Genomic DNA, 24,820 nt, shown 5'->3' with positions numbered 1-24,820 from the left:
CGACGAAAGAATTAGCAAACTCAGAACTTATGTTAGAATAAGTAAGAATCTAACTTTATGCTCTTAAAAACTTTCAAACAACAGGTACCGTGACCATTTACCTATACAGCACAGAACACGACTTGATCTGATGAAAAAATTAGCAATTTTGACTCTTGTTGCACTCGTCAACTAGGCTTTCGAACTAAATGTATAAAATATGAAATTGACTACGGTAACCCCTTAAATTAGATACATTATACGATCCTTGTCTCTTGTACACACACACATTTGTATGCACTCAGTCTAGGCCATGAACTTCCAGACTAGAACAATTCACTGCAATCCACTCGGACAGAGGACAGTATTAAGCTCTAACCGCAGCTCCTCAAAGGAGATCATTCGACGACAAAATGATCATTATAATCGGCGAAACATTTAATCTTTTCTATTAGAAGATCGAGAAAAGTTACCGTCAGATCTATGTAACAGTGGATACAACCACGACCAAGACCAACCCCCCCACCATCCCATACCCAAAAAGGAAAAAGAAGAAAAATTGAAAAATAACTAGATGAAGTCGTACTTTACAGCCCATCACTATAATCTCTTTCAGGGGGGTAAATTGCAGTTTACGACGGCCCTATAAGCCCTCCTCGAATCGCCTTCTCTTTATCCACTTCGATGGATCTCAGGATTTCCCAAACAATGCAATTCTTCTCAAGGATCACTGCGAGGCTTAACCCATGGAAGCCAAACAAGCAATACACCGACACTTCTAAGAATGCATATCTGTTCAAAGTGGCCTTTCAAGTTATAACCCGGAATCCCCAGCAATTAGAACAAGCACAAAAATCTTTATCCACCTCATTTCCCATTTTTGGCGGCTTCATTCACCTGACCGTTTTCTTCGCTTGAGGATAGAGTCAGAACAGGTGCCACCTGTGCAAATCCGTTCACTTTGGCCAACTCAAGAGGGATCTCCGGTGAAACTGAGATGCTTGCAGCAGGCGCGCTCAAAGGTTCGGAAGCTGCATGTTGTTGAAGCATTTCCAAGTTTTTCAAGGCCGGAACATCACCTTTACAGTACCTACGCCACATACTTCTGTATGTTGATTCCAAACCGGTGACAAATTTTGGTCCATCACATACAGGAGACTTGGACATCAGTTCCCGGAGACTAATTCTCAATTTTGAGAGAGCATTAACATCAGATGCCAGTTGCAGAGCCAACTCAACATATTCATCTTCATTTTTGGCGATCAGATGTCCTAGTCCTGTTGCAATGAAGGACAAAGTCGTCATCACAAACCAAAAAGTTCACAAAGGAAACGATAAGGAGCAATAGCCAAAAGAAATATAAGAAGGCGTTCAAACATGGGCAGGAAAGTAGAGATCAGAACATCCAGCTAAAGCCCGAGTCAGAACTATACCGTAAATAATTCCATGTACATAATACTTCCAAGGCTACACAATGGAGCAGTAAATGCAGGAAAACAAAGCAATGATGTATAGAACTCATGAGAACAAAGACAAGGAAAATAATACGGGACATTTAGAGACACGATAGATTCTTTTACAAATTATACAATGACCAGCCAACCGGAACTGCTAATAAGGTGTCCATAAATGAAACGTGAATCAGACTTCGAAAGAAAAATGGACTTTAAGATTTGTCGTGCTTCTATAATATGGTTGAGTCAACTGTGGAAGGTCATCTTTTACTTGTTTTTATTTGGACTTTGTTAATGAGTGCCTTAGGGCCACTAGTAAACAAACCAATTAAGAAAATTTTACAGTTTCCAATGCACTAATTGTCCCAATGTTGTGCACAATTAGTGTCTTGAAAATTGAATTGTTCCTGTTGAAGTATTATCCCATATCGATTGATAACGGGTCCTAAATGCTCTTTATATTCATTTGGTCTCCTCCACCTATCGGCTTAAGTTTTTAGGTTGGACTTTCTAACATGGTATCAAAGCCTATCCCTTTTCGCAAAATTCCATGTGAATGTGCATAATCAAAATTTCACGTGCCGCTCGTAATCCGGCTTGCACATGAGTGGCAGCTTGCACGTGAGTGGGGGGTTGAAGTATTATCCCACATCGATTTACAATGGGGTCCTAAATGCTCTTTATATTCATATGGTCTCCTTCACCTATCAACTTAAGCTTTTGGGTTGGACTTTCTAAGAGTTCCAAATATAATTAACTAGTGCCCCAAGGGCACTCAATAACAAAACCCTTCTTATTTAAAATTCCATTTTCTTTTCCTGGCAGATAGGAGTCCTGGAAAAGATCAGCTTTCAGCCCAGGGCCCCTATGAAAATGTAATTATCTTTTCCAACCCCAGAGCTCTAAAAGGTTCTTTTTCCCAATTTCTGATATCTTTCAAGGAGGCCAAAACAAGAAGCGTGTGCCCATTTTCGTCTAGCAGAATTTTTTCAACAAATGCTAGTTGTAAGGTTGCTTTATAGTGAAATCCTAATGACAACTAAAAAATTACATATCCTACATTGAAGAAGACAGTGAAGCAGTTATGGTACACACATTTATGTAGAACAAATTCCCGATATTCACACATATGAAGTAGTGAAGAACATCAGGCAAACTGATTGAATAGGCGCATTTTATCAAAAGGAGCACTAGGCATCAAAATGCTCACCAACTGTTGTCAGAAGACTCACACCAACATTGTGAGCATGAACTGAACCGGCCATTGCAATGCACGGGACCCCCATGTATAATGATTCACATGTTGTAGTAGTTCCAGCATAAGGAAAAGTATCCAAGCTACAACATAAAGAACAACGCAAATTATAATGTCACCAAAATATGCAGAAACTCCAATGCATCCAGAAACATGTTCAGGATTACTGATGTACGCAGCCACCTGAACAAAGATGTAGAAGAGCAAAAAACCGTTTTTTTTCTCTGTCTGTTAGACATGAACTAGCCAACGCATTAAAGTTCAAAACTTTGAGCTTTTAAAATTAAAATATTGACATTTTTAAGAAACACTAAAAACGGGATGGTTTTCATTTAGAAAGAGACAAGAACAGTCAGTAAAACTTCCATTCTGTTCCTCTTTAATGAGGACTCAGACAAGCAAATTTCTTAAATTTTAGTTCATTGTTAAGCTTCGCTCTTAGTTTGCTATATGATACAGGACTCAACAATCAAGCAGCACATTTACAACTGTGGATGCAGTAATGGAAAGGTACAACATATTTGAATAGACGTGGAGAAATGATATTTCTGCTATAAAGATAAAAACTCTGAGATTCAACAATGAGCAGAAGAAAGGGTGAAAGATACAGGTCCCAACAGCATGTACATAAAGAATGATACCTAGGCTATGATTGAAAGAGAGTTGGAAGAGAGAGAAGAGGGACAGAGCACACTAGCACTGCATCTAACTAATTGAGAACACATATCTTACCTGATATCCATGAGAGAATATGCTTGCATATGATCATGATTAAGAAGAATTAGCGGAAGTAGATCAACACGTAAAGATTCCAATCCCAGCTCTTCCAAAGTTGTGAGGAATCTCTGCCTTACACTATCACAACAAAAAGGTTTACACTTTACCACCAGACGAGAGTTTGGAACTGCACAAAGTATTCTTGCCCAAACTTGCAGCACTTTAGGAGTTATCTGATATAGGAAGAGAGAGAAGAGCAACAGATAACAGCGTCAGATACTTAACACTCCCCTGCACACAAGTAAAAATAAATTGGAGGCAAGGCAGAAACAAGGAGTTCAATTTATGAGCACAATAGTCACTGCGGCATGTTAATCAATACCTTTGCCAAGTTATTGAAGCTACCAAATGTTACAAAGCCATTTGAAAGCGCAGGAGTCGGACAAACAGGCCCAGCCTCAGGGGAAGGTGTATAACAAAGGAAGCACTCCGGCAACCGGATCAGCTCTTCAACGTGCCTGCAGAAAACAGAGTACAATAAAACATTTGCAAGTGCATCTCATATTGTTTAGGCAGAATAGCATTTTTCCCTTTGAGGATGTCCTGGGGGAGGAGCTCAAACACTGAGCCAACAATTATAAGATCCAGAAACAACAAAGCGGCAGTTCAAGTGTGTAAGTGTGTGTGTGTGTGTGTGTGTGTGTGTGTGTGAGAGAGAGAGAGAGAGAGAGAGATACTTCTGCTTCGTATCAGGAGGATCTGCTAGGGAGTCAGTGATTCTGTAGTCTATAGTAGGCAAACCAGTTGTATTTGGATAGCCAATCCAAGTTACCTAAGACAGAGGACAACTACATTAACCATGGAAAAGCTACCAGATAGTTGTATCAGTGTTACTCAGATGCATATAGCTAACACATCATGCATCAGAAAAATATCATACCAACAAGAATATGAAAACAAAGACCCTTTATGCATAAACCACCCACTGACCACCTGTAGGGTCGACCTCAATTTTCCATCAAATCAGTCTTTCTCAGTTCATAACATGCCAATTCTAACGCACAAGTATGGACACAAAATGGCAGATAAATGTCTTATTGAAGTCCAGTTATGCTTAAGAAACCAAAATACATCATTATAGGAATTTACAATGACATTCAACTTTATTTGTGCTGTCAATTTTGCTGTATCATAAAGTACGCTAACTACTTAAATAAACATGTGACAAAAAAATTAATTAAAATAAACTTACATATCAGTCCGTAAAGTAAAACTGCTTTCATTCTATTCATCTGGCAATTCTAACCAAGATCGAGCTTAGAAATTTACATAAATTGCATCAGCCAAGCCTGAAGTGTAATGATAATCAATTTTTAAAAATGGTCTAATAATACTAAAGTTTACGCTTGAACTTGAAGACATCAAATAAGATGGTGTAACATTCTCACTAAAGCATGGAACCATGTAAAATTCACCTTTTTGCATTTCCAAAGTACATTAAATGTGGCTTAAGGATACATGATAATACTCCTTTCTGAAAAAGTCATTTGACCATATTAGTTCTAAATTGACTGATGAACCATTCAGGAAAAGAAATTGACATTCTAACTAATCGAGCAGTTTTTGCACCAAGTCCTCCAAAGCAAAAAAAGAAAAAAAAATTACATGATGAGAAAAACCAAAGAACCAAACTTTTATAACAAAGCTCCAAGTTTCCAGGAATTCAACATGGGTGGAGAGAATAACTGTAGTTGAAAAAAAGAACGAACGGCGTGTGTAACAGAAGAAGCAGAGTAGAAATTAGTAAAGTTGAGTTCAAGTCAAGTAAAACATGCCTGAACTGGAGCAGGTCGGCAAGCCATCATTCCCAGCTTGTTATTGGCAGTATGACCAGTGAGTTCAACTAAGATATCAACTTTATCTTCCCTGATCATGCTGGCAACCTTCTTTTCATCAACTCCATATATATCTCTCCATATACCACCATTTTTCAATACCTTATCCCTGAACCTGAAAGTTTTTGCATCTGCCTGCATAGCATACAAAAAATATGTCAAGTCTGGAGGGGACCAACTACCTATCAGTCCTCACATTATCCTAGGATAGCAAGTGAAGACCTAACGACAGTATCCATTTGTGATAAGGATCATCCATGGCTCAGAGTGGCCATGCATCAGAAAGTGGAGAAGTTTTGAAAATCATAAACAAACTAAAAGATGGCTAAGAGTATTGATTTAGCAAGAAAAGATATAAGTTGGATAAGCATTCGACACTGAATGGCTAAGCAGAAGAGGGTTAACAAGGCTGAAATGTGCAAGCTAGTACAGCAGTCCGGAACTCAACAAAGCTAAAGAGCCCTCTTCGCAGAGTAGTCAGTCTTTTCAACGTGTTGCAGAGAAGCGGAGAGAACCAATACCAAAAGCTCTCTTTGCAATAAAGAGCCTCAAACAGTAGTCATTGTTGTTTAAGTTAATTATGCAGCTCTTTATTATCAAGATGTTGCAGTTACAGCTTTATTCAAAGAGAGAAGCCTATTTTCAGGATAATCCTCCCCACATCTATTAGTATCAAAATTTAATTAGGGACTTCTGAGAACCCCTCCCCCCTTTCGACCAAAAAAAAAACAGAACCCCTCCCCCCCAACCCCCGGGAACAAAAAAAAGATTTTAATTTGGACTGAGCTATCCCCACAGTCAGGGAGACATGTAGCTGCTTGAGATTTTCTTTTATTTCAATTTAAGGACCAGCCATATAGAGGACACAATTCCTGACAACCAGCAGTCTTGTTCTTTAATAGTGTGGTCTTTACTCTTTGTCCTTAACCATTTTGTACAGGGTTCCCATGTTGGTACATTTTTTTTTTTTTTTGAAAATTCTCTTTTACTCATTGTGAGATTTTGTGGAACCACTATCAACTATTCTAAAAGCTTAAGCTGTTAGATGAGGCATGATTTAATATTTAATTATTCTAGCACTCCCCCTCATGCTTAGTCTGGTATTTTTGCCTATTACCAAGTGTGAACATATCTAATTAGAGAGGCAAATAGGGGCCTGGAAGATTTGAACTCAGGTTCTCATGCTCTGATACCATGTGAGATTTTGTGCAACCATTGCCAACTGTTCTAAAAGCTTAAGCTGTTAGATGAAGTTGTGATTTAATATTTTTAATAATTCTAACACTCATCAAAGTGAGAACTCTGTCACATAGCAAGAGCTACAACAAACCAACAATGGCATAGAAAAAACCACATTAGAAATCAGAGTGAAGAACATAAGTGCCAGAAAATAGGCAAATGCCGCAGCGGTACTGCAAAGTGATTTAGACTCGCAGCATGAGGCTAAGAACTTATAAACTTATATCAAAGAGCTTTTTTCTAGCGACTTCTGCCAGAACAAAATTTTCAGTCAGTTGTGATGACTCAACAATAAATTCTAGATAATAAACAAACCTAGGAAGTCCAAGCAGGTCTCAGTAAACAACGAATACGAAAAAGAAATCAAGTTTCGAAAGAAGATTCTAAAGCTTTCAGAACTTCGAGAGAAGTAACTATAGAGCATCTCTTGGCTATCTGCCCATGAACAAAGAATAATCAAATCAAACAGAGTCTTCTTAAAAAGGGATGCATACATTAAATGGTGAGACTCCCATTTCCAGGTTTAACCGGTTCAACCAGACAATTAGATGTAAAGTGATGTCATCAAATAAAGCAATAACATACATGGGGAATGTAGCGACTGATGCATCCTTCCTTCCTAGCTAGAATGGCAAAGAGCCACTCCAACTCATCATGAAAATGCACTTGATCGTATGGCAGTAATTTAATGCCTTTTCAGGGATGTTTCCTGTTTGTCAAGTATTAATTATTAAACATGTCTAGATTCGAAACGAATGCTCACAGGTGGCTTATGCATTGTCCCTCCGTCCAAGGGGTCAGGAGATCAAGTCCCCACCTCATCAATTTTAATTTTGAAGGTCAAGATGCAATCGACCAAGTGGATCAGTTCATCAGTTTGATAGGTTGAACTAGGTCCAAACTCATTTTTAGTGGTATTTCCCAAGACAAACCAATAATAAAAACCAGACTGGACCAAGGACCGGTCCCTGGTTGAGCCAGTTGATCCAGTTCAATTCTGGAAAACAGATGAAAAGCAGATCTTGTCTTTTTTTTTTTTTTTTTCCTTTTCATCACATCCAGCATAACCTAAACATGATCAGAGAAACTAGAAATGACAAAATTAACTCGTGATTATTACCACACAGTTAGAGCCAGGAGATCGATAAATAGATGCACCATGTGTATCGTGCCTCTCAGAGGAAAGCCATAGTAGTTTTAGTAGTCATTAGCTCAATTGTGAACCATACCTTCACAACTGCCGAATAAACCACCACATTGTAATTTGGATAATCGTGATATGAAAGAGGTGCTTCGATGAAATATGACACTGAATGAGTAAAGTAGTCAGGAGACACATATCCAATCACAAGAGGTCTGTCTGGATCTTTCGTGTTCTCCCATGAAGTGTACTGTGGAAACAACCTCATAAAGCGTCTACCCCAGTCCCTGCATGTAAACTTTTAGTTCAGAACAGATAAGTGAAAACCTTCAAATATGTACTCCAAAGGAACAAACCCCAAATATGATCGCCACCAAATGACTCACACCATGAAATAAGTAAAAAGAGTATCAACGGTAAACACCATAAGGGATCCTTTCTTGCATATTTTAGAGAGTAAACACATGGATGGTGATCCATTTTTCTTTATCATTGAACTTGCGAAACCTTAATCAGGTCACTCAATTACGAAAGTTCTTTCAGTTAGAGGCCAGTCCATCAAACATCTGTAAAAGAACTAATTTGTCACATAGCAAATGATGATGCGACACTTTATCCATGTGTCACTCAGCATGCCATGCCAGTGCTCCATCAGTCTTTTTCAACATCTCAAAGTTGAATGACCGGATTGACGGAGTAAAATTTTTGAAAGTCACTCCAAAAGTTGAATGACCCAAGTTATTTACCCTATTTTAGACATGCCATCAATATTGATGCGATAAAATTCTTAACAAAAACTCTAGATTTTTGTTTTCACAAGGTAGCCTTAAGAACCATAAATTTCTTCTTCCTAAAATGAATGATATCAGCATAGGGGAATGAAGGATTTCAGCATTTTACTGAGTGGAACCATTCTACATAATTACCCGCCATGAGCAAATAGTATTAGTAAACCTTTCTTTACTTTGCTTTGAAATTTGATCATCATGCTCGGCCATGACTAATTCCTCAAGGTCAAATTTATTGCTGTGAGCTTAACACTGCCCATGGATCTCTTAGAAACCCAATTCTATCTACTCCAATCCTAGGAAACCTCCCTCCACAAAACACATCAGATTTTCATCGTCTGCGACCCATTGCTTTGTCAACAGCTAAGTGTGCACCCACTCCTTTCCAAAAATATGACCTCTATCAGCATAACATAGGCATTAATACACTCAAGACAAGAATAGAATGCTAGCCCATCAAGACAAACTTAGATATCAATCACCAGATGACATTGAGACTCAGAAGCAATGGTTACCAATCAACTATGGACTGAAACTTTTATTTAAGCAGGCAAAATGTGAAACGGGGCACAGGCAATTATTAGATCTAAAACTGCTTTAACCCGCATCCGTTCATTCTCTTACATAGATTTGTTATTGAGGGTTCAAGTGTGTCTGCAGCTGGTCTTTCGTTATTTAAATATTAACTGTGCTTAAGGGCAGTGCAACCAATGCCTTTGACCTTCTCTTTCTTTCTCCTTAAAGAGAGAAGAAGCAAGTGCAGTTTAAGAAGATAACAGATGTACAGAGGAAAACAAAGTTGAGATATGGTGAACCAAGATGTGTCCACCCCAGTTAAAGAAGCTAAAAGATATCTTGATCTTTTCTTCTACACTACAATGATATCCTCAAGTACAACCGTAGAAATGCTTATGTACTGTAGTAGACATAGCGAAAGCCTCTTTGGAGATCATACTAGTGTTTGAAGGTATATGCTAAGTTGAAAGAAGTTAGAGGCCAACCTGTGAGCCTCAAAAAGTTTGTCATCATGCCCCTCATTTATGTAGTTCATAGCAAGAAGCCGATTCTGTCCAAAAGAATGTCCCAAAGTGAAGAAGAAATAGGATTTATAGTACAAAATCCATTCGGCAGATAAGAATCAGCAAAGAACATATTAACAGGAAACCAAAACATCACTCAGTTTCATGAATGAAGTCGACAACTTTAAATCAGTTGCTTGTCGTTTATTTTATATTTCTTTACTTCCTCTAGGCTCTGAATACCTTGAGGAAGGGCCTAGAAGGGAGTAGCATAACATTAGACTTAGATGCTATGACAAAAAGTCCATATGATCACTAGATAATTAGGGTACTGAACAGGTATGAAGGCTCCTTTGACCCAAAAAAAAACTTAACTTTCACATCAAATTGAAAATCTAAATAAGCTTAACTTTAGGCAAAGTTAGATATATGCAAATACAAGTATGTTGTAAGATGAAAGCCCACAAGGAAGATAGCTACTGTGCATATCCTCAATTCTCGTGACAAGAGCAACTAACTCAGTATTTATTTCACATGCTTCTCTACTATCACAAACGGATGTGAGAAACACATAAAGGTATTCTCAGCATTCTGCAGCAGAACCACGCTTTGTTCAGTCATTCTGAAGTTTTAGAAAAAAAACACAGATTTTCAAAGGTGGCATGGAAATAGCCCAACAGGCAGTCAATTATTAAAGAAAACTTTGACTGATGCAATTCTGGATCAATCTCAGATCAACGAATCTTCAATAATGTTTAAAGGTTGGCAATGTAAACACAGTTAAGGAAATTAATCAACAATCGATAATTCAAACCAACTTGAAGAGATCAATTGCCCGATAACAGAAGAGGTCGTGAATGGAAACTGAACCTCTTCATGCACCCTTTTTCCTTTACATTTGAATTTTGTATTCTCTCACTGATTACAGGCTTCATGACAACAACTAACCCATTACAAGGTTAGGGACAGGAGGAATATCTTGGAAAAAATGATGAGTCAGACAAAATGTATCTAAGGAGATACAAACAGAAATGAGTAGTAAACCTCTCACCCACATAAAATCATAGGAAAGAATAAACATTTGTTCAACAAACATTCCCAGATCCAAATAATCCATGTATCAGTGTTTCGAGACAAGCAAACAAAAGAGTTTAACAACGTTACAAAAGAATCAAAACTATGCTGTGAAAAGAACACTACAGAACTACTTCAGGCGAATCAAACCTTTAACAAAACAAGGCATGCCATTCCCAAAAAAGATGCAATGAATAATGATCAAATAATCTATTGTAAAAGCAGACTACCATACAATATATAAAGACAAACATTACCTGGCCAGCATTCCGAGAATCAGGATCTATTTTGAGGCATTGCTCATAGGCATTAATTGCCATTGTTATATTGCCAGCATCTCGATAAAGAACCCCTATATACAAATGATATCAGATAACTCTGTTGTATTGAACAGTGGAGGCACACAGACAACTCGAATTAAGCTTTTACAAGAACATGCATTAAGTATTAAAAACAACACTGATTATCGCAACAGCCCTTGAAGGACTGAAATCTCTCCACAAAGGACTAATTTATTTAAAGCAACCAAGGAAAAGCAAGGCGTCAAAATGAGCTATGAATTGCATTTTCATACAAGTGCTACCAAATAATTCTAATGATTTGCGCCAAGCAAAATAGAAAAACTCTCATGATTTGCAACTTTGCAGCTGCTACCTCCAGAATACTTTTGACATCCCATGTAGACTTTCCATCAATATATTAGCCTTTTCACAGCAACTTAACCATTCAATCCAGCCTTTCAAGATTAAACGTGCTTTTATTAAAAGTTTGATAATCAAAAAATAAAATAGGACAAGCTTAGCAAAGAAAAAGAATAATAAACAGGACAACACCATCAAGTGGACTTTCCAAAAAGGAAAAGTAAGGGCAACTGATGCTATTAATAATTATGGAGCCACATAATATTCTTTACGATGTTTAGAATGAATATCAGCTATGACACAACATCAATTGTCTAACTTGCAATACTATTCAGTAATCACGAAGGAGACAGCTTGTTTTTACAGTGCTGACCTAGGTTATTGTATGCCTCAGCATATGTTGGATTAGCAATAATAGCTTTTTCAATCATGCTAGCAGCTGCATCCATTTTACCCTGCCAGAGAAAAGAAGAGGAGAAGGTGGAGTAGAAAGAAGAAGAAAGTCAGAGGTAGCTCAAGCAAACTTATTCATATATTTCTCAGCTATGAATCATCACAAACCTGAACCGTGTAGACAACACCCAGATTGTTTAATGACTGAGAAAAATTAGGCTTGATTGATAAAGCTAACTGTGAAATGAGAGTAAACAACTATGTCAGCAGTATAAATAATGGTTGACCAAATCAGTAAACTTTCAGTAATCACTGGTGAAAAGCTTTGCCTGATAACATTCTACGGCTTTATCAAGATTGTCACGATCTTTGTAGATAACACCCAAATTGTTGCATGCCTCGGCACAGTGTGGATTGAAATGGAAAGCAAGTTCATAAAACACAATTGCCTGCAAATGCAAACAAAGCATTATTGTCTCTCCGAGGTCCTATAGTACTCTCAGAAAACAGCAATTACAGATTCAAATTTCCACTCCAATAATGAGGTGTATTCCCAAAAATAACATCATTATGGTGCAAATATGGACCCTTGGATATGCTTGAAACCATGCTGCTAAAAAGAAATGATTTTAAGAGGCCTCGTGGAATATTCTCCAAATGTTCAAGGATTTTGAGCATGGTAAGGAGCATGGACTTGCAATTAAATGGGCCAAGGAATTCTCTTAGATAACTTTTTTTTTCGGCAAAACAAAACACATTTCCTTCAAGAAGGCACCAAGGAGATCCTCTCTGCTTACAGAATCATCTACAAGACAATGAATCCACTTCTAGTACATCATTTACATCAAGATTTGGGTGCTAACCAAACAAATAGTTCAACAATTTACACTATCTCTCAGTTAAAATTGTTGAAATATAGCTAATGGTATTCCTAAATTATTGCCATCTTCTAAGTTTTCAAACTTAGTGATTTGACATTCTCAAGGTAAACTTACAGACCATGACATTACAAATTTCTAATTTGAAGCAAGAATAAGAATAAGTTAAACAACTTTTGATACATAAAAGTCACACTAAAACGGTTTTCATGAGGAAGCGTCTTGACATGTATGTTAATGTGAAGTTGCCAAGAAGACTTCTATTCACCACAAGCTATTGTAAACAAAATTTCATTCTTGCAACATGGAATATTTGCTTTCAATTGAATTTTTTTTCTACTCAACATTAACTATTTTCAGAATCTAAATGATCGCTGTAAAACAAATAGATGTCCTAAAACAGTTGCTCAAGGATTCCAGACGAAAAGCTTTCCCATCTTTTATTAGGAGAAAGAAGACAATTTAGATGGGAACATAAGGCCAAAAATCATCTTCGATGTATCACTTACCATATCAAACTTCAGCATTTCACCATAAGCGACACCGAGATTATACATGGCATCCGCATAGTGCCAATTATAGTACAAAGCCTTTTTGTAATATGCCACACCTTGGTTTATGTCTCCTTCCAATTTTACCTGTATGAACAAAACAAAATCTGAAATCATGTTATTAATCCAATAAATTATACAATCACGTTGAGTGCAAGTCTTCAACCAACTTTTAAACGATATCATGATTGTGAAACTGGCAAAGCATGCTCAGTTTTCTTAGATTCAAGTTCAAGGATTGTATTTGATCAACATATAGCAGTTGAAAATGTTCACGGGCTAATACACTAATAGCATCTACTGGGGAGATTTATCCTTATTCAGTGCAACTCTTTTCTATCTCCAACAAATTCTTTTTCTAAGCAATCAACAGGCAAAGAAATAACAAAACATTTATGTGAAATCATAAAAGACCAATTTACCTTTATCGCCAGGGCAATTCAATTGTCTAGAAACGTATTTATAAGTGTCTACAATGTCTTCTTTAAGAGTATTTTCCACGCCCTTCAATTGCCTCCATCCAAATTGTCAGTTCATCTCATATATGTAACAGCAAGTTCAATTGACTCAAGGAAATTGCAATTGCCTATAGTAACAGGGACAGAACTGAGATTTTTGGACAGTGGGTGCAATAAAACATTCAGCCAACCAACCTATTCTAAGAAAACCTTCCATGAATCAATGGTCATAGCAAGTTATTCTGTCCAGAGAGGATAAGAACTTAAATCCAGCACTGTAACTCCAAAAGAGATTTGGCGAAGCAAAACAGAATTCCTATGTTTCGTTATTTCCAATATTAGGCCTTCAAGAGTTCAGGTTTGTCAGAGATATGGTCACTATTAGTAATTGGGTTGGACAAGACCCCCCCTCTCATCCTTTTCATTCTAACACAAAATGCAAGCTCAGGTGACTCAATGAATGCCCTGAGTAACAAATCATGTACCAATAATCAACAGTGATCGGACCCTTTTTAGCCAATCCAATCATTGAAAGAACTCTCTAATAAATCATGAGGCTTGCATTGAATTACTGTCCAAAGGGAATATAACAGCCACCACAACTTCAAGTTCATCAACAAATATAAAATTTCCATGCCAGGAAAATGTACAAGTAATCACCTTTGTCCCTAAATCTGTCAAAGCTATTGCCATATTGTTTTTTGCAATCTCAAAATTTGGAGACACAGCGAGACATCTGTTACAAAGAAACCACGCAAGGAAAGCTTCAGCAAAAGAATTGCTCTGAACTGAAAACACAACGATAGATCCAACTGCCATCGGTTGCCAACAGCAAATACCTCTCATAGCAGGCAATAGCTGACTCCAAGTCACCACGGTTCTTGTATATGACCCCCATGTTGCAATATGCTTCTGCATACAAAGGCCTCTCCAGAGCAGCCTTCTCATAACAATTAAGGGCCGTGTCATATTGCATCATTTCAGAGTAGACAACACCGAGGTTATAATATGCGGGCTGCATGCAAATAGAAGTTTGTGAGCAAGAGAAATTATGAGTACACTTGTGGTTAACAATGCAGAATAAGGAAAAGAGAATAGTGAAGAATGACATCTTACAGCATAGTGGGGATCAATTTTAAGAGCTTCATAATACTTCTGAATCCCTTCCTGGGTGTTACCACCAAGCTTTAAGCTGGTCCCAATGTCTGTTAGCACAATAGCTAAGCACTCTGCAGCAGGCTTGTATGAAGGATCCGCTCTGAGAGCCTTCTGATATGACTACACATCCAATCAGAAATTTCTGCATCAGTGACACATTTCGAACTGCAGATGATAGAAAGCGACAAGATCCATAATAGAAAAGAAATTTTAAAAAAATCTGGATTAGAATGACGAGAAATAGGAAAAGAAGAATAAAAGCTAGAAAACAGAAGCTTGTAATTAACCAAGCTAGATCAGTTTAAGGAAGGCTGAAAGGTGGCTCCACAAACTTGTCCAATACACCCAAATTAGTACCAGTCAGCGTAAGATTGATACCTTCAAAAGTTAGCAAGACAGGGCTCAAGCAGGTGCATGTGAATTTTAGAAGCCATGCACAAGGAGAAAGAATCGGCGAATTACAAATTCAGCCTACCGATATCAGTCCATCCTACATTAGTGAGTACGATATTTCTAATATTTCAAAACCTCTGGTGTCATATTTATCATTATCGAGCAAAATCAGTGGCACCACGTATCCATGGCTTATTAATTGATTATATAAAGCCTTTTCTTTCCTTTCCATAAGCAGGGATATAGGAACACTAACTTGGATACGTGGCAAAGGAAAAAATCACTTCACTACTACAGCACCAGGGTAACAAAAGCTGACCCAAGCAAGACATCTGCACTAAAACCTAAAACTGGATCTGAGCAAAGAGTCAAAATCAGAAACCTAACCTGAGCCAAACTAATTGAATCCAAGTAATCACGTCAATGAGAATCCATAAACCAACCTGACCCATGTGCCCCATAATGAACTGAAACACATGGAGCCTGAATCTGAGATACAAGCGAATCTGAACAACCCAAGGCTAGATTAAATCTCTTTTTACACCCCTTTCTTATTATAATTTTCCTCTAAATGTGTTTTTGTACTACGGCAATTTACCTTTGATCCTTCTCAATCTTGTTTCTTTGGTGCAAACAGAATTAAATTTTGAAAATGAAGATGCATGATCTCTCATCTCATTATGCACATGAATTACAGCAACAATCTTTAATTGATTACAGTATCTATTTAATACTCATGAATCTATCTGTTAGAATCTTTAACAACAGTCTGTCTACCGTGTTTAGTTTAACTATTTCTTGAAAAACCATTTATAAGCATTTGCATCCTAAAAATACAAAATTAGAATTATGCTTTGCTGCTTTAAATCAATTATACAAATTCAGTTGTTTTGCAAGAGTTCGATTTCTTCATGAATACTTGAAATGAATGCGTCCAGTATTACCGTATTTAAAATTTTTCCCTAACATTTCCCATGGAAAAGATATCGTCAGGATCATAATCCAATCAATTAAAAGTACACGGTTCAGATAGATCAACCCTTTAGCTAAACCTAAGTTGATCCAATAAAACTTGGAAACATCTGGAGCAAAGACAGATTGACTGGGAATCAATTGCAACCAGCAAATGACCAACTCTATCTAGCATAACTCAAAACCAAATAATTCATATCCAAAACTGTCCTGTATCCAAATAAGCAGAGACTGAAATCACTCAAATACAAAAGCAGATCTATATACCCAAGATCATTCAATCCTAAACCAACCCAACTCACTTTGATTGCCACCTTTGTTTTGCACACTATTACACATACTTCAATGAAATCTTTGTATATCAGGATAATTGACTAACGAATAGAGTATTCACACAAATGGGAAGAATGCAACAATAAGAAAGGAACTGCTCCCGAGATGAAAGAAGAAAGGTGGGAAACAAGGTCAAAATCAAAAGCACGGAAAGGAGCAATTACAGCAAGCTACCACTAGTCTGTAAGTGTGTACGTTTCAGATACAGGACACAAAACCAAAATGGGAATATTGAGAGAACGGAGATATCTGAGATGCAGCAAAAGACAATTTATTCCACCATATTCGAAGATGTTATAAATTTACTGCTATAGCTAACAAGTGTAAACAAGTTAACAATCCTGGTCCAGTACCATGTTTACTGTTCCATCTTAGTTGAAATACAAACACAGAAATAAATTGTTCAGATAGCATTAACATCTTTACAAAGACCTAACAAATGACTTAGTACATATAATCAGCATACTTTTCTCAGACATGTATGCAAATGGGCAAAGCTGCAGTAACAACTTTATTCGATAATTTCCAAACCCTTCACTTCTGAATACCATAAAGCAATGCTTATCGTTTAGCAATTGGGTTTTTTCTCCTCACAGCAAAAGACAACGAAATGATTGAAGAGTGATTCACAATGACAAATATCCTAGATTTGAGCAACTACTAAAGCGCAGATGTCTCTGCAATATGTCTAGCAGAACTACTTAAGGATGCAACCTACACGAAACTAATGGAAAAATAACTCCCAGCATACATTACACAGAACAGCTGCAAAAATGACAGGGAAGGAACAGTTAATTGCATTCTTTGATGCAAGCGATACTACATTAAGACAAAACAATTTCCATCACAAATCACACAACTGCAACAATGAAAGGGATGGAACAATTACTTGCATACCTCCGCAGCCTCCATGAGGCGGCCCTCGTCCTTGTACAGTATGCCACAGTGGGTCAGGGCACAAGCATTCTGCTGATCCAACCTTATGGCTTCTGCAAAGCTATCAAAAGCGAGCCTCCCCATATTCTGCATCTGCAGGCATATGCCTTTGCCAATGTAAGCCTCCACGTTTGCACTATCTTTTTCCAATAAACTCTCATACAATGCAAGAGCATCCGCAAACTTATTCCTGCTTCGTAGGATGTTGGCATAAGAGAGGGCATCCTTCCCCTCGAATGTCTTCTTCGGTGAAGCACCAGAAACGGTTGTGTCAGTAGCAGGAGAAGAATCCGATGCTTTCAGGAAACCATTTTCAGCAATTAAATCCTTTCCTCCCCCATTACCAGCATCCTTTTCTGTCCACGCCATCTATCATACGACTTTGCGTCCGCTTTTCCTGAACGAAAGTGTCAAAAAGCAAAACCAGAACAAAAATGACTCCTCTCTGAAAACATGCCAGAGGCAATAACTAGCCATTTATCATTTTGAAACCAAAAAACGTTTGAAATATGCATAGTCCAAATGACGTGCTCCGCACAGCTCAAAAATCAAACAGCTTGACTTCAACTCAAGCTTTCTCTCGTTACCTTGACCCGACCTAATTCGATGCTTATATCTGCCCACTCAGACGACAACTACGACTTAAGAAAAAAAACCCTAACAGAGAAAAGGCGAGTATTTAAAAGAAACAACGCCCTCCAAGGCTCCCAAAGCCGTGCATTCAGCACACCAAGGTGATTTTCACCACAGACCCGCGACGAGACCTGCCTGCAATCCCACAAACGATCACAACCCGGACCTCGAAAACGCCAAAAGCACCGACATTGGCGCGCACCCACGTACAGCGAGGGAGAGATTAGGGATTCGAACCTCACATTCAGTGAAAAGAAGCTCGGAACGCGCGCTCAAACACGGCGCAGCTCCTCACGCCGGAGCAAAGCGATGACGGGTCGCGATCAAAAAGCGAAATTTCCGACCGGGTAACTCCGGCAAGCCTCGCCAACCAGGCTCTCTTCACTGAGAGGAGGAGGAGGAGGAGCCCACGACGAAGAAGAAGAAGGAAGTAGCAGCAGCTTCGGAGGGTTTGCGGGGGGTTTTGCAGAGTCTCTCTCTCCGACACTCACGGTGGGCTCGATTCAAAACCAACCCGCCGCGAGAGAGAGAGAGAGAGAGAGAGAGAGAGAGATGGTCCTGTCCGTTCGTTGATTACAACATTTCGCAGTTCGCACGGACGATGATGCTTGCTTTTTGCTGCCCTTTTTCCCTTGTTTTGCACCCCCATTTTGGCCATTTTGTACCCCCCCATTGAACGTACCGGGAAGGTGTCCTTTTACTCCTTACTCGCTAAGTTCCAGCTAGTCCTTTTTTTCTAGTGCACGGTGAACCCTTTAGTAATTTTTTTTTTACCACATAGCATTGTTGATTGATTTGATATCGATTTGGATAAAATATGAATTGGGTCATATGAGTTGTGTCGCACCGGTTCCCCATCTCTACTGATGAATTCGATTACCGTTGCCGGTTATGCTTTGAAATATTCCGTGCAATAAAAGTACCGTGAAGATATTTTTCGTGTCGCTTTTGACACTCGCAGTAGACTGTGCTTAGAGTGTCTCGAATCACTTCGATGACTAGCCTCCGACCCACATTTCGATCTTATTGTAGTACTACTACTACTTATTGTTGCTCGGTCTCGGCCTGCGCCAGTAGATCAAAAATGCTGATCGGGCTGAAATGGTTAGAATCAATTGGACTTGACTTGAGCCCATTCGATCGACCCCGAGTTATTATCAGTTTGTCCATGGTTGCCCCTTTAAGTCTTCGGTTGTTGTTGATCATGCCAGAGATGACAATTGCTAATCAATCCCAGACTGTCATCAATCAATCTTCATATAGTTCATTCGATCACAAGAAATCATTGGTCGGTCCTAGATAATTCTCAATTTATAAGGGATAAGTGCCAACTAAACCTAATCATAAGTCTAGAGATCCCCGGGCTCGCCCAGGCCACATGGGTGCAAGTGGTACTTGGAGTGGACTCGGGTAAAGGTAATTTAATTACAAAAGCCCCGCCCGTCCAAAAATTTCAAACATAAAGTTTTTATCATGGATAGGCTTGGACAGCAAATTTAGCCTGACTTAGAGATTCACCCATCGAACACCTCTAGTATCAACAAGTTGTAATAGTCATTGATCTTGAGTCCCTCCTGTTCAAGTCTAGGTCAGCTTGAATTCGACTTTCCTTTAATTTTTTTCTTTTGAAAAGGCGCCAAGCAAGACGATTGATTTTGATGGATTGGTTCCCGTCTTCAAAATTCTGAGGGGGACAAGTTGATATGAAAAATTCATCGAAGGACCACAGTTTGAACCAAAACCGAAAGTACAAAAGCGACTGAACATCCTAAGAAGCACAGTAAATTGTAGACTATGATATCATCATTTTATGGATTAAATTAAGATATACTCGCATCGTTTTTTAAGACGATTACGTTACTCACCGTCACCAAAAACTACCCAATTGCAATCAAATAAATTGCAAAACCCTCGACTCGGGATTGCCGAGGGGAGAGATAGCATGTCACAAGAGCGAGGCTATTGTGTCACGTCCCGAACCCCATCGAGCTCGCAACATCCCTCTTTGGTCGAAGTATTGCGACGTCCCAGGAACATCGCCGACCCAACCCAAACATCAGAGACACATGCGAAAATGAAAATAGAAACCCCTGACTATAAAGATGACGACGGGGTAGATCATCTGAACAGTCAAAGAACAACAACATTAACTTTTATACAATGCCATCGAACCGGGCATACAAACATCATATTACAAACAAACTTAGCAAATGAGCATCCAAAACCACCGACATAACAGAAGGATCGAGTGGTGGGGTTAACTTAGCTTCACTATAGGTCGACCTATTTATCAAAAGGTTACTGATCAGACCTATTCTACACAACCCCTAAAATACCCTGGGGAACCTAATGGTCACCCTCTATTCTGCTCCTGAGTCCTCTGACTTCTGCTCCGAAAGATCACTTGGACCACGATACTGGGGAATCGCCTGCAAAGGTTGTACGACCTGCGGCTCCACTAGGGCACCATGGGCGGCTCCTCATACTCCAAAACGAGGAGGTGGGCCTCCTGGGTTTAAGGCTGGGTGTCTGAAATTGTGGTTATACAACTATGAGACGAATCTCAATAAGTGCACAACCCCAAACCCCACGTAGGCTCTCACGTACCGCCAGACGAAACATGCATGACACAACAACCAACCATACTAACAAGCACATACGATCCTACCTGGGATCCATCTTGCACACCCTTGCATGTCAGATAATAATACAGCCAATCCATTCACGTCCTCACTCATCAAACACTATGTCACGCGAGGCAAACCACACTCGCACACTAACTCACACCATGCATCAATTTTCACAATTCTCACACGTCAAATCAAGTCCAGCTCATTTCCCCACTTTTCCACCACTACCGCACTTGCGTAAAACGCATCAGGCCAACGGTCTTCTGACCTCGTCAGGCATCGTCACCCCGTCGGGCTGGGCATCGTCATCTCGTGCGGGATGGCATCGTCCCGCTTAAATGATCACGCCTCAGGACGGAACCTAACCCACGTAAACGAACACGCCTCAAGGTACCACTTTTCCAGCCATTCCAATCATCCCATACCATCGTACCACACGTGCCACACAGTCACACATCACACACAGCCACAATCCCACGCCACACATGCCTTACACCAACACACATTACCATCACACGATTACGCCACACGACCACACATACTTGGCACTCGGTCTCATTGCACGGTCACATCGGCACATCTCACGGTCACACATACATGGTACACAGCCATATCACATTCAGCATAACATTCAGTCCAAAATCAACCAATAACCACAAACTACCCAATCACACATACGAGCCTATTCAAGGCATAATCTTACCAATCAAACATACAATTTCACCCTAGTCGTTCCGCATCACCACAGCCCTATCCGAGCCTTCTAAATCACACATATTCAGCCACCAAATCAGTCCACAACAACCACACATCCAGCCCCGGTCTACGCTCCAAAAACAGCCACATAAACCACCTAAATCGAGTCCTAAACGTGTTCAGCAATACCCGAGGTCCTAGATAACATTTGGGGGAGTCACTTACTTTAGAAAGGCGTGACAACAAGCTGGACAGGGGGCTGGAACGACCGGACCAGCAGCAGCAGCCGAGCAGCGGCGCTGGCGGCCAGGCGGACGAGCGGCTGAGTCACCGTGGACGGGTGGCTGGCGGGCGGCGATCGGCCTGTTGGGGATGGCGATGGGAACGTACAGGGCAGGGGAGGTCGGCCTGGGGTGGCTCGGTGGTGGCTGGACCGAATAGCACAGGCGAGACAGAAAGAGAGGGTGAACGGCGGGCGGTGAGGCGCGGCCAGGAAGAAGAAGAGCAGCGACGGTGAGCGGCGGGAGGGGCGGCGACCAGGCGGCTGAGCGAGCTGGTGGCCGGCCGAGGTGGCTCACGCACAGGGAAGGAGGGAGAGAGAGAGTTCCGGTCGGTGAGGGGTGAGGAGAGAGAGAGTGAGTGAATTATGGGAGAGAGAGAGAGAGAGAAAAATAAATAAATGAATGGTGTCCAATAATTGGTCTCTAAACCCCCACCGGAAATTACTAAATTACCCCTCTAACTACCCCTCAATCCAATAGCCAGAATTTGATCTTATCCAAATCCGACGGCCCACGATCAACCTTATCCAATAATTTCAGGGGCAAAAGAGTAATTACTCATGGGAGGAGAGGGGCAATTTTGTCCTCTCATTTTCGGCCAAACAGGATAATTCTCAGTCCCTCGACTTAATCCAGTCCTCAAAATTCGTTCGTGGTCCTAAGGGCAAAATGGTCATTTTTCCGGTCCCGAACCGAAATCCATTTTTTTACAAAAACGGGTGGCCCCAAAGTTGGCCACACCAAAAACGCCATCGGCCGCTAAAAATTGTCACTTTCAAAATTCTCGATTCCCGGGCCCGAATTCTAAGAAATGACTAGAATCGAACAATCGCGACTTTAGCTTATCTCTTGCTAACGGGTTGCTCATTGGGATTACGCACTCTCGACCCGTGACCGACACTAAGTCGAGTCACGTTTAAGTTTGCTCGAACCAAGGCGATCTCGATTGTCATGTAATTGCGAGGGTCTGTCGCTAGTTCCCTTCGGACACAATCGATCAAATAGATCGGTCTCTGTTGGCCCAAAACATTCCCTCGTCAATCCTTATGGTCGAAGGTCGAACCAAGGTCGAGTTCTTTGGTCGCGCGAACTCAATCCCGTGATAGCCTTACCCCTAAGGTTAGTATCCCGAGAATGCGCGGTTCCGAGTGAGATCTCACTATAAGTACATTGGCCAAAATATTCATTTCATAAATCCCGGGAAAAGGATCGAAAATTCAGAATGTTACATATTGTGCTCTTAATAAGGCAACGGTGAAAAACAAATATCCAGTTTTTGTGAACAAAGTTGAAAGTGTAAATCTACCCCTAAGTTAGAACAGTTTAAATCCTTAACTGAATAGAGGGCCCTCAAAAATAAATTGAAGAGCAAGCATGTTTATACATCATTTACTTTACGAGCCAATGGATTTCATAGTCCACATATCATCGGATCTTTCATTTATAATTAGTCTTATATAATCTCTGTCTATCTAGACTATTAAAAAGGACTGTGCATATATGATTAAGACACTAGGGGTGCGTTTGTTTCATGAAAAACTTAAGATTTGAAAAATATTTTCTGAAAAATGAACGGTTATATCGCTTAGAAAAAATAGAGAACAAACAAAGTTTTCATCATTAACAACAATTTATACCTAATTATTTTCGTGGGTGATGAAAATATTGTTCATTAATTTAATTTTTTAAGCACTACAAATAATTTTTATTGGAAAATGTTTTCCAAATCTTAAGTTTCAGTAAAACAAACGCATCCTGAGGATCTTTTTGGTAACCTCGTTTAAGTGTTGAAATTGAATATTCATCACTTAATGAGATTAAAATTGTTTCATAATCTTAATTAAAATTAACTGAAGACTCGATTAAGTCAAAAGAAATCACGTAATGTGATAAGTAATGGAGTAATTGCTTAACTCATTGAACAGAATTAATGACAAGGAGAAAATATTACTAAATATATTGCTAAAACCTAACAATAAATGATCAGTATTCCATTGGATAGGAAATTTATCACATTGAACCAATGATTTTAAATTGTTATCAAACAACCTTTAGATTATACTTTCAGCACTTAAAACTCAATACTTAAATTTTTCAGCACTTTATTTTTTGTGCCGGTTAATACTACGAAAAACCCAAAACTTGTATATTTGTGACAAATTTACCCAAAACTAATTTTTTGACCACCAAAAATCTCAAACCCGTACACTCGTGACAAATTTATCATCCGTTAGTTTTCGTTAAATTTTACCATTAAATTTTTTTGTTAGATGACACGTAACAGTTGACAGGTGTACCAGTTCGGGGTTTTGCCCTCCATTTGTCACGGGTATAACAGTTTGTAATTTTTTTTTGTATTAATCTATTTTAACGGGGGGAAAATTTGTCACAAATGTACTAATTTGGGGTTTTTGGTGGTCAAAAAATTAATTTGAGGTAAGTTTGTGATAAGTGTTCTAGTTTGAGATTTTTGGTGGTCAAAAAATTAGTTTGAGATATATTAGTCACAAGTGTACCAGTTTAGAGTTTTTCATAATATTAACCCTTTTTGTTTTTACCAAACAATATTACATATTTGTTTATTCTCTGTATTTTTCAGATGTCCATATTTTAGACTGATCTTTTGACTCCCTTTTGGATTGACATGCGCCTTATTTTCCACCATAAAGAAACAGGGATGTTAATAACAATTTATTCGATAATTATCGTTTAGAACTCGTTAACTATGGCGTCATTAAATATACATATAGTCGATATGAGGTCTAAGTTTGTATAGATAAGCATAAATTGTGAATGCATGCCTTTAAAATTGGCATCATCTGAAGAAGAATCTATCCTTTCTCTTATGGATATAGATAGGGACGTTTAAACCTACATGATCCAATGATGACAATAATAGCTGACCTAATAGAGGACATGAGTTACCAAACAAAGATGGGAGCTAAATAGTAAGGACTTGAAGATTAATGTACAAGTGCTTCATATAAATTAAAGGGTAAATGACACGAATAGTGCATAAGCTTTGGTCTAAATGTGCTATGCGGTCTCTGAGTTTTAAATTTGTTCAATGTGAGTCATGAACTTTAGTCTAATATATAATGTCATTTCCGAATTTTTAATTTGTTTAATGTGGTCCTTGAACTTTTGGTATATGTTCAATTTAGTCCTTGGATTGTATGAAAATGTTCAATTTAATCGACACTCCCAGTTGCTCGATTCAAAACCAACGCACCGAGAGAGTGAGAGAGGATCATGTCCGTCGTTGATTACAACATTTAGTCAATGCAGGGACGATGCTTTTGCTGC

The 24,820-nt window shown here is 39.1% G+C and overlaps 1 protein-coding gene across 7 annotated transcripts; it reads right to left on the bottom strand.

Annotated features, from left to right (window-relative positions):
* Positions 1–399: 399 nt before the first annotated feature.
* Positions 400–24,820, bottom strand: LOC115687935 (probable UDP-N-acetylglucosamine--peptide N-acetylglucosaminyltransferase SPINDLY). 7 transcript variants are annotated; one of them, XM_056315123.1, is made up of 19 exons: positions 24,807–24,820; positions 18,145–18,514; positions 17,236–17,671; positions 14,599–14,760; positions 14,322–14,497; positions 14,143–14,218; positions 12,983–13,111; positions 11,925–12,044; positions 11,764–11,832; positions 11,576–11,657; positions 10,819–10,913; positions 9,470–9,534; positions 7,769–7,967; positions 5,241–5,435; positions 4,143–4,237; positions 3,788–3,923; positions 3,421–3,638; positions 2,644–2,771; positions 400–1,256 (listed from the first exon to the last, which is right to left on the bottom strand). In XM_056315123.1, the coding sequence occupies exons 3-19, from the start codon at positions 17,641–17,643 to the stop codon at positions 847–849; spliced, it is 2,763 nt and encodes a 920-aa protein (XP_056171098.1). In that variant the 5' UTR covers positions 17,644–17,671; positions 18,145–18,514; positions 24,807–24,820; the 3' UTR covers positions 400–846. The 7 variants fall into 7 exon arrangements, with proteins under 7 accessions (XP_056171098.1, XP_056171099.1, XP_056171100.1 ...); XM_056315124.1 differs by lacking the exon at positions 24,807–24,820 and adding an exon at positions 17,862–18,042 and having other exon boundaries at positions 18,145–18,539; XM_056315125.1 differs by lacking the exon at positions 24,807–24,820 and adding an exon at positions 17,862–18,042 and having other exon boundaries at positions 18,150–18,539.

This window comes from Syzygium oleosum, unplaced genomic scaffold, assembly GCF_021117445.2.
Source record: "Syzygium oleosum isolate NSW1041296 unplaced genomic scaffold, Sole_v2.1 Sole_v2.10, whole genome shotgun sequence".
NCBI classification, from domain to species: domain Eukaryota; kingdom Viridiplantae; phylum Streptophyta; class Magnoliopsida; order Myrtales; family Myrtaceae; genus Syzygium; species Syzygium oleosum.
Note: the sequence above shows the minus strand (reverse complement) of the source record. Positions and strands in the feature narration are given on the sequence as shown.

Excerpts from the sequence above, each read along its gene's own strand:
- LOC115687935 (XM_056315123.1), bottom strand. The coding sequence starts at position 17,643 with ATGGCGTGGACAGAAAAGGATGCTGGTAATGGGGGAGGAAAGGATTTA. Across the intron at positions 10,914-11,575 it reads TGAGGCATACAATAACCTAG|GGGTTCTTTATCGAGATGCT; the intron begins GTCAGCACTGTA and ends ATTTGTATATAG. Across the intron at positions 7,968-9,469 it reads AAACTTTTTGAGGCTCACAG|GGACTGGGGTAGACGCTTTA; the intron begins GTTGGCCTCTAA and ends GTTTACATGCAG.